Genomic DNA, 13,348 nt, shown 5'->3' with positions numbered 1-13,348 from the left:
CCTTAAATCTCACTGAGATTTATGTTATTGTTTAACCTGGAACATAATGCCAAAGTATTTATAAAGAATATGCATATACTCTGTTGTTTTGAGATAAAAAATGTTTTTCAAATATCAGTCATGTCAAAATGCTTGACAGTGCTATTCAAGTCTTCTATATTTTACTGGCTTTTTGATTAGTTGTTTTACCAAGTATTAAGATAGTAATATCTAATTCTCCAACTATAATTATTTAAATTTTTTTAGTTCTATTATTTGTTCTATTGTATACTGGGTTTCTACATTCATAATTGCCATATATTAGATATTTAGATATTAGATATTTTTGTCATGAGATGTCTTTTTTTTTCTATATTTCTTGGTCTAAAGATTCTTAGGATTCTTTATTTTTTAAGTTTTAAAAATTTTAATTACAGTCTAGTTAACATACAGTGTTAACTTAGTTTCATGTGTACAGTATAGTAATTCAACAATTGTATACATTATTCAGTGCTCATCATGATAAGTCTACTACTCATCAGTCCCCATCACCTATTTTGCCCATTGCCCTACTCATCTCTGGAAACATCTGTTTGTTCTCTATAGTCAAGAAACAAGAATTTTCTTGTTTCTCTTTCTCTGTTCCCTTTGTTCACTTGTTTTGTTTCTTAAATTCCACATATAAATGAGATCATGCTATTTGTATTTCTCTGGCTGGCTTATTTTGCTTAGCATTATACTCACTAGCTCCATTCATGTAGTTGCAAATGGCAAGATTTTATTCTTTCTTATGGCTGAATTATATATATATAATGTATATAATATTTAATATAATATTTAATATAATATATAATCATATATAATATAAAATATAATATAATTATATTATATATACACACATGCATTTTATTTTAATCTAATATTAGATTAATCTATATTATTTCTAATATATATATATATTTATATATATAGGCTCCTTCCATAATTTGGCTGTTGTAAATAATGCTACAATAAATTTTGGGGTGCATTTATCCTTTTGAACTAATGTTTTTGTATTCTTTGAGTAAATATCCAGTAGTGCAATTACTGGTAATAGGAAATTTCCATTTTTAATTTTTTTAATATTTTGATTCTAATTTTCTTAGTGAATCCTGTTCTAATCTTCTACATTCCATCTATTCCTCATTGGTGAAGTTAAAGCATATTTATTCTAGAAAATATAAATTTGGGTCTTGCAAGATTGTGCAAGATTGGAATCCATGAGTAAATGTCTAATGCTAATGATGGAAAATGGAAAAATTGCAGAGTTTCAGGTGATTCTCAAGGTGTTAATCTAGTGAATTCAAATCCACACTTTCTATATGCAGAATGTATATGAAAGTCTTAACTTGGTTGAAGTTAAGCTTGTTGTGACAAGAAGTGTAGAGTGGTATCAATAGCTCAAAATTTCCTGAGTTTGGGTAATCTTGATTTTGAGATTGGAACAAATGAATGGACTCCCATTTACAACAGAAGAGTATCTTCCTTGAGCTTGTATATTTATCAACAAGATCGTATTTCTTGTAAGAGTGCAATTAGTTGCAATTATGTATTTGAAAATCCAAATGAAAATGTATGAATTCAATGATTTATTATTTTAAGTGAAATACATGGAGACAGAATATGTAAGAAAATACATTGTAGCTATATTATCTCATACCTTAATGAACTGGTGAGTACAGATATTTTTCGAAGCAAAGATACCATCAGTTAACTGACATATTTATGTTTTTTTAAAAAAATTTACTCAAATACATTTAAATTCAGACATTCTTATTCTAATGGTGAGAGTATGAATTATTATATTTTGGAGGATGGTTTTGTATTGTGTATCAAAATATAAATCGCATGTATCATTTGACTCAATAATAATCATTTTTAAAGTGTGTTGTCAACAGAAAATAATTACATGTAATAGAAAAATTAAGGCAAGACAATTGTGACATCAAATAATGGTTATATAAATTTTTACAATCATTCTATGGATTATAATATTAACAATCTCAAATAGTTCTATACATGTGGAAATAAAAGTTCAAAAATAAAACATTCACACACAGGGTGTGTGAGGGGTTTTTTTTCTCAAGTTTTAGGATGATTATCTGTTGAGATGGTTAATCTTTAATGTCCTCTAAAAAAGACATTAGAGCTGAAGGAGAGATGCCACTTTCAAGTTTTATTTTATATATTTTATATGCTTGATTTTTTAATGAACATTATTTAGATGTTATTTGTTAGCTTAAATTTTTTTAATTTTATATATTTTTATTAAAAATAGATATATTTTATATTTTGTAAAATACCAAATAATTCTGAAGTACAGAAAAGGAATACTTGAAACTATTGAACTTGAAGGAGATTAATTCTTTCTAGATTACAGTGCCCACAATCCTCAAAGCAGAAGAATCATGCCATTTACACTAACAAGGAATTGAGAGATAATTTTCTTTCACTATATATGAAAACTTTCTTGATTTGTTAGTTTTTATTTTTTCTAAGAAATAAAATTAGAAATCTAGTGGAAGAATTAATTTGTAAAGCCTCAAAATATATTCCGACAAATTGACATACAGCAGAATGTCATGATAACATTTATAGTTATTTTTAACTACTCAATGAGCAATGACCTATAGTGAAATTTGCATTTTAATTATATAATCTTACCCACTGAGGCATGAGTGAATTTTATACACAGTTTGAACAACAGACAGATTTAGGAGACTAAGATGGGTATGCCTAATATTTGTTTTAATGATTGAAACTAAAATTTTTTGAAAATGAAATTTGTTTGGATTTCTTATGCTCTGTATGATAGTTATTTTGTACCATAGCAAAACAATAAATGCAGCATATGTATCAAAGCATATTAAAGTATAAACCAATATTAATGATTACATAATTAAAAAGCTTAAAAATTTATGATAATGTAATGTTTTAAGATAATTAGAGGTGTTGAGGGACAGTTATTTTCACTAGAGAAAATGATACAGTACATTTATGTTAATAAATATTAAATAGTCTATGATTATACATAAAAAGAAAGGGATCTAGATGCAGAATAGAACTATGGCTGGAGGACGAAAGACAAAAATAAACACCTATCAGTTAATTCTGACATTTTATTCAAGTAAAGCTTCTTGGGGCTTCTGTGTAGAGAAGCTCTTCCACTATACCTTTCATAAGGGACTTGAAAAGAGGCTGGAGGAGAAAGTATGGACATGCTAAGGGGATGGACAATAGACATCACAGTTTTGAAGGGTGTTAGATTTCTTGTTAGAGATAGAGGAGAAATTGTCATTTCATAAGATCTTTCCAATAACTTCCAATCACTCTGAATAATACCTACAGTCTTTACAAGAAAGCATAATTAGGAGTCCCATCAAGAGACAGAAACCAGACTAGTTATTTGAACAGAAAGAATTTAATGTAAAGAACTAGATATAAAGTATTAAGTAACAGAAAAAGTGTAAGGAGATTACACAAAGGTTATCACAGAGGTAGGAGACAGCATCCCACACATCTAAGGCTGAAAGAAAAAAGGAAAAAGACAGTATGTGAGTCAGGGTACCTTAGAAAAACAGCAACAAAATAATATATATTTTTATTGAGTTATCTATGTATCTCAATGGCATAAATATATAACAACATATAGCTATATATTGAGATATATATAACACAAAACTCTCTCTATATATATATATAAAACACAAAAATAATCACATATTACATACAATGTAATAAGAAGTAGTTGAAAACAAACAAAAAAACCCTTCTTTATCTTTGCTCTCTTTCTTGTGTCTGTCTATCCATCTATTATCTATCTATCTATCTATCTATCTATCTATCTATCTATCTATCATCTATCTATCATCTATCTATCTACCTATCTATCATCTGTTTACACATAGAGAGAGATTGTAAAGAATTGGCTCATGTGGGTATTGGGTCTGACAAGTCTGAAATCTGTAAGCCAGGTCAGCAGTCGGGAAACTCAGGCAGAATTTCTATGTTACAGTTTTAGACAGAATTTCTTTTTCTCTAAGAATTAAGATTTTACTCCCTCAATAACTGGGAGAGGCCCACATTATGGAGGGTAACCAGCTTTATTTAAAGTTAACTTATTGTAAATGTCAATCACATTATAAAATAGCTTCACAGGTAGGAATAATTAAAACATAAAAGCTTAGATGGTATTTTAAGCTTTTAAAATGAAATTCAGAAGTCTAGGGAGAAGAGGGTATTGCTTGGCTAGTGTCTCTAAGCTAGAAGAGGGATCCAGTGGAATGGAGCCCAGTGAATCTGGTCATGAAAATGTTGGAAAACCTGTAAACAGGATACAGTTGCTGTTACAGGAGGGCATTGCTGCTGCCCAGGTGAAGAAGCCTTTCTGATGCTCACAGGAAACATGGGCAGGCAGTAAGTCGACCAGCAGTAAATAGGAAGCAGGAGAGAATAAACAACAAAGTCCCTCGTGACCTTGCTATTTCTTTCTTGAGCCCACCTCCTCTGCTTCCCAGAGCACACAATGCTAGAACAATTAGCAAAATTTCATCAGTGTAGTAGACATGTATCATACTGTGCAGAATGTCAAGATAAGTAAGCTCTCTGAGGACTAGAGCAGGAGTGTTGGCATGCACTTGGGACAAGTTTGTGGCAAATAATGACCTACCACTCAAAATTAATCTTCAACTATTAATTCCCTCCTCCATGCAGTTCTAGCTGTGCTGTTTTCTTGCTTCTCATCCAACTTCCCAAGCACACTCCTAACTGAAGGACTGGTCATTTGCTTTTGCTTCTGTCCACATGCCTTTCTGTTAAACACTTAGCTGAGTCACCCGCTTCATTTCAATTTGATCAAATATCATTATTGAGCATATTTTTCCAGAATATTGAAACTAATATAGCAACCCAATCACTCCGTGGTTCTCTATGCCACTCACCTTGTTTTATTTTTTCTGCATGTCACTTATCACTGCATAAAATGATATTATACATACTATACTGTACAAGTGATACCATACTATTCATCTGTTTACTTCTTTATTATACACCTCACCTGAAATAATACAAACTTGTAAGAGTAAGCCTTGTCTGTTCATTGATCTTTCCCTCACAGGTATCACTGTACTTGACATATTGTCAAATCAAAATAAATTTGTTCAATGAGCAAATGAATCTTGGCATACATAACCCAAGTGTCAATGTGACTATGCCAGTAAGCTACAGTAGAACTTCACAATGTGCTCTAAAAAAGGAAAGCAAGGAAAAAACTGAATTTGTGACCCACTGGGAAAGTCAAAGTAATTTAAGAATATAACGCCCATAAAAATCAGGGGTTTTGCTGTTCTTTTATCATTGTACCCAGAGATACTAGAACTAAGTTTGATAGATAGCAACTTCTTATTGATTAAATTAATTAAGAAAAGGTAAAAGCACAGAGAGTAAGTCTTTGTGCTAGGCTGCTATAATGTTTATGTAAAATTATATTTATAACTTCCTGGGTTTTATTATAAAGTTGCAAAAAATCATGAATAACTGGAAAATAGTCAACAGAGAAAAATAACACCACCACAACAATGATAATAGCAACAAAACACCTAAATCTAAAACTAATAATCAGTTGTAAATTATTTCCCATGCATTTCCTTTTTGTAAGCCAAAGAATTTTACTTTTCTATGTGTTCATTTCATGTCATTGCCATTGTTTCATTTCATTGCCATTGGCAGAGGAAGGAGGATAGCCTCTAATGGCAGGAAAAGATAAAGAAATAGGCTCTCCCTTAGAGCTTCTGTAAAGAGTACACCCTGTTGACACCTTGACTTCATTCCAGTGAAACCCATTCCTGACTTTTGGCCTCAAGAGCTATAAGAGAACAAATGTGTGTTATTTTAAGCCACCAAGTTAGAGGTAATTTGTAACAGAGCCATAGGAATGCCATTCATCTGTCAATGAGAAAAGAACTATGAGACACTGAAATTATTTAATAAACAGCAAAATGATTTTGGGTTTATTTTTTAGTGTTTGTGAATTTTTCATTTGTTTTCTGGTTAATACATACACAGGTGACTGCCAATGAATTATACAGTCATATGCTTATAAAATTTCCTACCTTGAGGCAACTGTGACTTGCTTCTAACCTATTGAGTAGCTGGTTAGCAAAAGTTCATCTTATTAGCACACTCTAGAGAGAATTCCCTGTGGACAGCCATATTATGAACATGTGAACAGCCTGTGAAGAGGGCCACTTGGTAGGGGATTGCAGATAGGTTTTAGTATTTGAGATCTCCAGCTGACAAGCAATAAAGAGCCAGGGCTCTCAGTCATAGAGCTACAAGAAACTGAATTCTGCTGCTAACCTAATGAGTTTGGAAGTGGATTCTATCTCAGTCGAGCTCCAGATGAGCACACATCCTGGCTAAGAACTTGACACCAGCCTTTGGAGACTCTGAGCAGAAGAACAGCTAAGCTATGGAGGAATCCTGGCCTAGAGAACTGTGAGCTTATGTAAAGTATATCATTTTAAGTTGCTTACTTCTGGTTAATTTCCCACATCAGCAATGGAAAATTAAAATAGATTTCTAGTTCATTTTTGGGAGAAACATCTTATCATAGAGAAAAATCTATTAAATGATGAGAAAATGGCATGGATATTATATAGATTTTAAAAATAGCAACCATTTCATGTCTTAAGCATTTTTTCCTATTATGTTCATGGTTGCTATTTTCTCTCTGCTGAGCAAGGAGCCTGATGCAGGACTTAACTCCAGGACCCTGAGATCATGACCTGAGCCAAAGGCAGACACATAAATCAACTGAGCCACTCTGGTGTCCCCATAGTACATAATCTTTTAAATATGCTGTTGAATTCTATTTGCTAGCATTTGAGGATTTTTAAATCTATATTCATCAGGGAAATTGAAATCTTTCTTGTAGATTTTTTATTTAGATTTGATATCAGAGTAATGTTGCCCTCATACAAGAAGTTTGGAAATTTTCCCCTTCTTCATTTTTTGGGGAATAATTGGGAAGTATTAGCATTAATTCTTATTTAAATGTTTAGTAGAATTCACTGGTGAAGCCATGTAGTCCTGGGCTTTTCTCTAATGAGAAGTTTCGATTACTAATTCAATCTCCTTACTACTTATAGGTCTCTTCAGATTTTCTGTTTCTTCAAGATCCAATGTTGGTAGGTTGTGTGTTTCTAAATTTTTTTCATTTAATCTAGGATATCCAATATCTTGGCATACAATCATTTATGGTACTCTCTTATAATCTTTTCTACTTATATAGAATTAATAGCAATGGCCTCTCTTTTATTTCTAATTTTAGTTACTTGGGTTTTTTTCTCTTTTTTCTTAGTCAATCTCACCAAAAATTATTTTTTTAATCTTGAAGAACCAACTCTTGCTTTTATTTGTCAGTTTGCTCTTGTATTTTCTATTTGATTTGTCTCTGCTTTAATCTTTATTATTTTCTTCCTTCTGTTTATTTGAGGTTTATTTTTCTTCAGGGTGTAAAGTTTTGTTTGCAGTGGAATTCAAGAAAAGTGTAAGTTTTAATATTTATTAGAGGATCCATTTTTATAAGGAATTCCTTTACCTATGTTCATCATCTTAAGAGCAACTTTAATGTAATTTATACCTCTTGAGTTCCATAAAATAAGACAATAAGATTATAGTCGATGTGTTAATTTTAACAAGCAAGGCACCTAGTAAATGGCATGCCTCAAATACAACTGTAAGTGAACACAGTTTTCTACAATAAACTTTAAAAATATTTACAGATATAGTTTCCTGTAAAAAACATTTATAACCTAAGATTTATAATTCAAAAATCGTTGAAATTACTAAATCAAGTATCTCAAGGTTCTTGCCTTTATTAGTAAACAGAATACATAACAAATAATAATTTAAATTAAATTTTATGACAACTTATATGTGAATAATATAAAATATAATAACTTATGTGAATGAAACTTTTATCTTATCTCCTTAAGGCTAGTTGCTAATCCAGTACATTTTTGTGTATATATCATACATTATGTAATTTTTATTAGAGATATTATTTTTCTTAGCATTATAATTTAAAAGTTATACTCAGTTGCTTTATTGTGCGCTTTTTCTCATATTCCTTTAAAATCTAAATTTTCATAGTTGTATCAAGGTATATAGATACAATCTTCTATTAACATAAATTTATTTTTTCTATTCTTTACACTTGCAAATATTGATTCAATAAGTAGCATATGTGTGCTTCTTTGTGTGCATTTCTGATCATTTCCCTAAAGAATTCCTTACAAAATTATTGCATCGGTGATTTTCATGACTAGGGTTATATATTTAGTTTTACATCTCAAAATTGCCCTCAAAAATGTTTAAAAAATATTTTTCTACAGCCACATTACAGTGGCCACTAGTACCATTTTAATTTCAGGACCTCACACTAGAATTCATGTATTAACTTTGCTTTTGTGTGACAATTTTTTTTTTCACTTCTGGCAGAAAATTACTTCTATTTGTGAATAATAGTGAGTAACTCTGATAATCTTATTTGGCAGCTTTCATGTAATGTTTTATCTGCTCACATATCAGGAATTTCTGTTTGTTGTTTGGGTCACTCTGGCCACACATCAACTATAGTCAACTTTGCTAAAATGAGCAAAGTTGCCCAGGAGGTCATTTTAAGTTAGAGGAAGCACAGAGGGAATGTGATACTCTAAATTCTCTGAGAGAATGAGGTCAAGACCAGCTTAAAGAGTTATCACGGTAGTAGTGCTCTTAGAAAACATGATAGTTTTGAGCTAAAATATTCTGAAGCAGTATTGTAACCCCTTTTTTGAATTAAGGGATTCAAAGTCTCAAGCAAGATCTATGTTCTACAACTTGACCCTCCATTTCTTAATATCACCATCTTTCTGTCAGTACTTCATTTCTGCAATATACTTTCACAACAGCCATTTCTTTTATTTGTAAGTTAGTCCTTTCTATTTGTGGAAAGATTATTGTTTAAAACTCTTCTTAAAAACGACACGAAGTCATGTTCCTGGCAATATCCATTCAACTATATCACTGTGTTCTATAGAGAAAACCAAGAAAGGTTACTCTCTACCATGTAAGACATTCAAAGAAGCAAATAACTGTTTCTTCCTCTGTATTTTCTCTTATATTATCTAAAGATACTCAGTTTCTTTACCTGGTTGTTTGTGGGGGTTTTTGGCACTTGTTTTCCAGAACCTTCAACATTTTTATTGAACTTCTTTGAGCATACTTTAATTGGTCAATTTCCCTATTAAAATGTGGTTCCAGAATAATGATAATAATGATGGGCCTTTACTTATATTATCCCACTGAATCCCACATCACATATAAGTGCTTAATTCTATTACCTGACATTTCAAATGGTGACTCTATTGCTCTTTGGGTGTAAAGGAGCTTGACCAGATTATGTAGCTAGTTGTTGACATGATTAGGTGCTGGACCCAAAAAATGCAACCCTACCCAACTTATTTTATATGCATCATTGCAGATATGGCAGTTCATGTAGATCACAAAGGGTTATTGCTTCTTTTGTAAGCACTATATTAAATGGATATTGTAGACACTGTCTGACAGTGTTATCAAATCATCTACTTATATTGATCTTTCAGGCAACTACTATTTTTAAAAAATATTTCCATCATAGATTACCCCACTCATACTCACATAGTTAACATTCTGAAAGTAGATGAATACTTTCACATTTAATCCTCTTAAATTTCATTGGTTTGTTTCAGTCTGACAAAAAGTATTTGGAGCAGTTTTTCTATTCTGGGGGATTAGCTAGCATTCATGCCACTGCAATTCTGAGGAGAGTACTTTTTTGCTTTCTCTACATTAGTCATAAAATTATTAAAAATGACCAGAGTTTTCTGATATGTTTGGATGTGATTCATACAGCGAGGAAGGGGACAGAAATACATATTTATTAAATTATTTTTTAGGATGAGCACTGGGTGTTATTCTATATGTTGGCAAATTGAACACCAATAAAAAATAAATTTATAAAAATAAAAAAATATATTTTTTAAAACTTTTAGAAGACAGACGCCTCATACCCGCTTTCCTTCCCAAGGCTACTGTGGCAGAGGGATTACATATACTTCCTTCGGCTATATATACATTTTCAGACTAGTTACATAAGGTGTTCAAAGTCTCTTCTTATAATAGAACTCAAATGTCCTTTTGCCCATCTGAGAACATATGCTTTTTCAGATTATTCTTCTAGATTCAGGAACTTCTTAGATATGTTTTAGGACATTACCACACTTACAAGAATATGTGTGTTAAAAGTTTACTTGCTCAAAACCTTCCGTTACTATGTGGTTTTTGTTAGAGCCTGTTTAAGTATATAAAAAGCATACTGAGAGTATTAATTGTACACTATTGTTAATTGACTATACGTTGAGATAAATAACAAAGATAATAGTTAGATTATGTATTTCAGTTCAAGAAATTAAATAAAACATGTTCCTATATAAGAAAGAACATAATCTTCTGTGTCATTACTTATACTTTATCTATTCGGTCTGTCAGTGAAAAAGAAATGCAAATAAATTTATTTCTCATTACAATTCCCATTAACTTTCCACTATTGATTTTGATGTTTTGTTACTTGTGTACTGATATTACAGATGGCAGATTTTATTATTACAAAGTGTCTTTCTTAGCCTCACTTAATGCTTTTTCCCTGAGTTCTATTTTTTCTAATATGAATACTATCCCTTCCATTTCATTTCATTTGCCTCCTTTTTATTTCCAACTTTTCTGTCACTTTGTTTCACATGATATCTGTAAATATTATTATAGTTGTATATTTCTTAGCATATTAATATGAAAGACATTTTTTTTAATTTTTTTTTATTTATTTATGATAGTTACAGAGAGAGAGAGAGAGAGAGAGGCAGAGACACAGGCAGAGGGAGAAGCAGGCTCCATGCGCCGGGAGCCCGATGTGGGATTCGATCCCGGGTCTGCAGGATCGCGCCCCGGGCCAAAGGCAGGCGCCAAACCGCTGCGCCACCCAGGGATCCCTGAAAGACATTTTAATAAAAAATTACTTCAAAGACATTTTTAATAAAAAATTACTTCATATATGCTAATTACTATTATTTTTTAAAGACTTTATTTATTTATTCATGAGAGACACAGAGAGAGGTAGAGACATAGGCAGAGGGAGAAGCAGGCTCCATGCAGGGAGCCCAATGTGGGACTCAATCCCAGGACCCCAAGATCATGCCCTGACCCAAAGGTAGACACTCAACCACTGAGTCACCCAGGTGTCCTCATTTATGCTAATTAAATAAGCTATGTGTGGTTTAATTCTATAATCATATTTTATCAATTTTAACAAATTATCTTATTTCATACTTCCTATTTGTGCTTTTACTTTAGGTTTACCTTTTATAATCTTCTAATTTATCATCATTTTCCACTTCCTTAGATTTGAGCTATAGAATCTCTAACTTGAAAAATAAGAGAATGTATGCATTCATTCTTCCTTTTTCTTTTCCTAATGTCCCATTGCTTCAATAAATTACTTCTATATCTTTAGTATATTTACTTTCTTATTTCTTGATTTTTTTAGCTTGAATGATGTATTTTGATACCTGGTTATAAAGGATGATAAAGTTAACATAATCATGCTACTGGTGGTTTCCTTTCTCCAACTGCTCCCAACTATTTTAATTTATTTTAATTTCTCCAGCACAATGATTTGCAACATTTAAATCTTCTTTTGTAAAAATAAGTGCCAATTCATGTTTAGTCTTGCTTTTTACTGATAGTATAGTTTCTACTATCCAGTATCAAATTGATTTATTTATTTTCAACTCATCTCATTTCTCTGATTGGAAGAAATTTGCCCTCTTGTATTTTTCTTAAGAAGTGCTCAGAGAAATAATGTTTCCATTTGTTTAAACATGTTCAGAATTTTTAAACTGTGTTCTTTACTCTCAAATACCATGTTCATATTAAAAGAACACTTATATTTTCTTTCTCTCAGAATATTATTCTACTATCTTGTTAAATTTTGTAGTCAAAATGACTGAAACTAAATTGATTTTTTCCCTCCTGGGAGATTTCTTTATTGACCTGGCCTTAGTGACCAAAAGATTCTTTCCTTTTCTTTGGCTTAATAACTTGATTGATTTTGGCCTCAGTATTCTCTCTCATGTTTCAATTATTCCTGGAAGAGTATGTGTCTATATAGATTCAAATAATCTTATATTTTGCAAAATTTTTCTTTATATACATCTTTATGTATTTTTTTCTTTCAATTACTAACACACTATTATGTCTTGTACATAGTGAAGATACCAGTTTTATTCATATTGGGTGTACTTTACTTCTCTTCTGTGGATATGGTCTAGTGAATCTTTTTACATTCTTCATCTATTTGTTTTGTTCCTCTCATTTACTCAGTCCTATCCTCTATTCTTAATTGAGTTCTCAGCGTGTCTTTTCTAATAGTTTCTTTCAATTTCACCTTCATTCGGTGAATTTTAAAATTTTTGTTCTATTTCTCTTCTGATCTGAAACAGTTCTGTTTCTTCTCCTTTTTGCTTTAGTATCTTTCTTGTGGTCTTTAGTACAGGCTTTGTTTTCTTATATAAGAGGGGTGTTTTTCAAATTCTATAATTTATGCAAATTTTTATCATAATTTAATTTTGTTGCAATATTTCTTATTTAATATTCTTTGCAATGAATTTTCTGTTCATCTTTTCTCTTATGTTATAGTAAGTTTAAAGAGCAACTATGCATATTTATCCAAATGAAGTAAATTTTTCCTGGTCAAGGTTGTAGTATAGATGCCATCTCTATTCAGACATGCAGAAACTTTCCTCAAAAAGATTTAACCTAACAAATCTTAACTAACCATACTAAAATTCTGGTTATGAAATAAAAACCAAATTCATATAAAATTCTGATTATGAAATAAAAACATATGAAAATATTTTCCCTGAGTTATATATTTGGTAATCCTTTATGCTTTTCTTGACCAGAAGTTATTTAAATGTCACCAGTGATGTGAAACATTGTTATAAACAGAGAATAATTTGAATCCTTAAAATTGGACATAAAGTCCCTGTTCACAGAAGATTCACTTTAGCATTCATCTACTGTTCACACATCTGTGAGACTTACACAGAACACTATTTTATGATTTCAGAGTCATACTGATTGGGTCATTTCATGTTCATATAAACTGTAAAGCTCTTATTTTCTCTGTTTTTTAACTTGCTATTATTGTTAACTGGCCCATCTCATAATCTAAAAGTGTTGGGAAGAAATG

General features: G+C 31.1%; 1 protein-coding gene across 5 annotated transcripts in view; it reads left to right on the top strand.

The window, feature by feature from the left end:
* SNTG1 (syntrophin gamma 1) overlaps window positions 1-13,348 on the top strand; it is an 814,835-nt gene that overhangs the window by 677,552 nt on the left and 123,935 nt on the right. For 4 of the 5 annotated variants that reach the window (XM_072804669.1, XM_072804667.1, XM_072804668.1 and 1 more), the window contains one exon: window positions 7,167-7,205. The exons of the other annotated variant lie outside the window; for it this stretch is intronic. In XM_072804669.1, coding sequence (XP_072660770.1) covers window positions 7,167-7,205 — 39 coding nt within the window. The remainder of the gene's footprint in view (window positions 1-7,166; window positions 7,206-13,348) is intronic. 5 annotated transcript variants of the gene reach the window in all.

The sequence above is a fragment of the Canis lupus genome, chromosome 28 (genome assembly GCF_048164855.1).
Source record: "Canis lupus baileyi chromosome 28, mCanLup2.hap1, whole genome shotgun sequence".
Lineage (NCBI taxonomy): Eukaryota > Metazoa > Chordata > Mammalia > Carnivora > Canidae > Canis > Canis lupus.
This window is presented reverse-complemented; position numbering and strand designations above follow the sequence as displayed.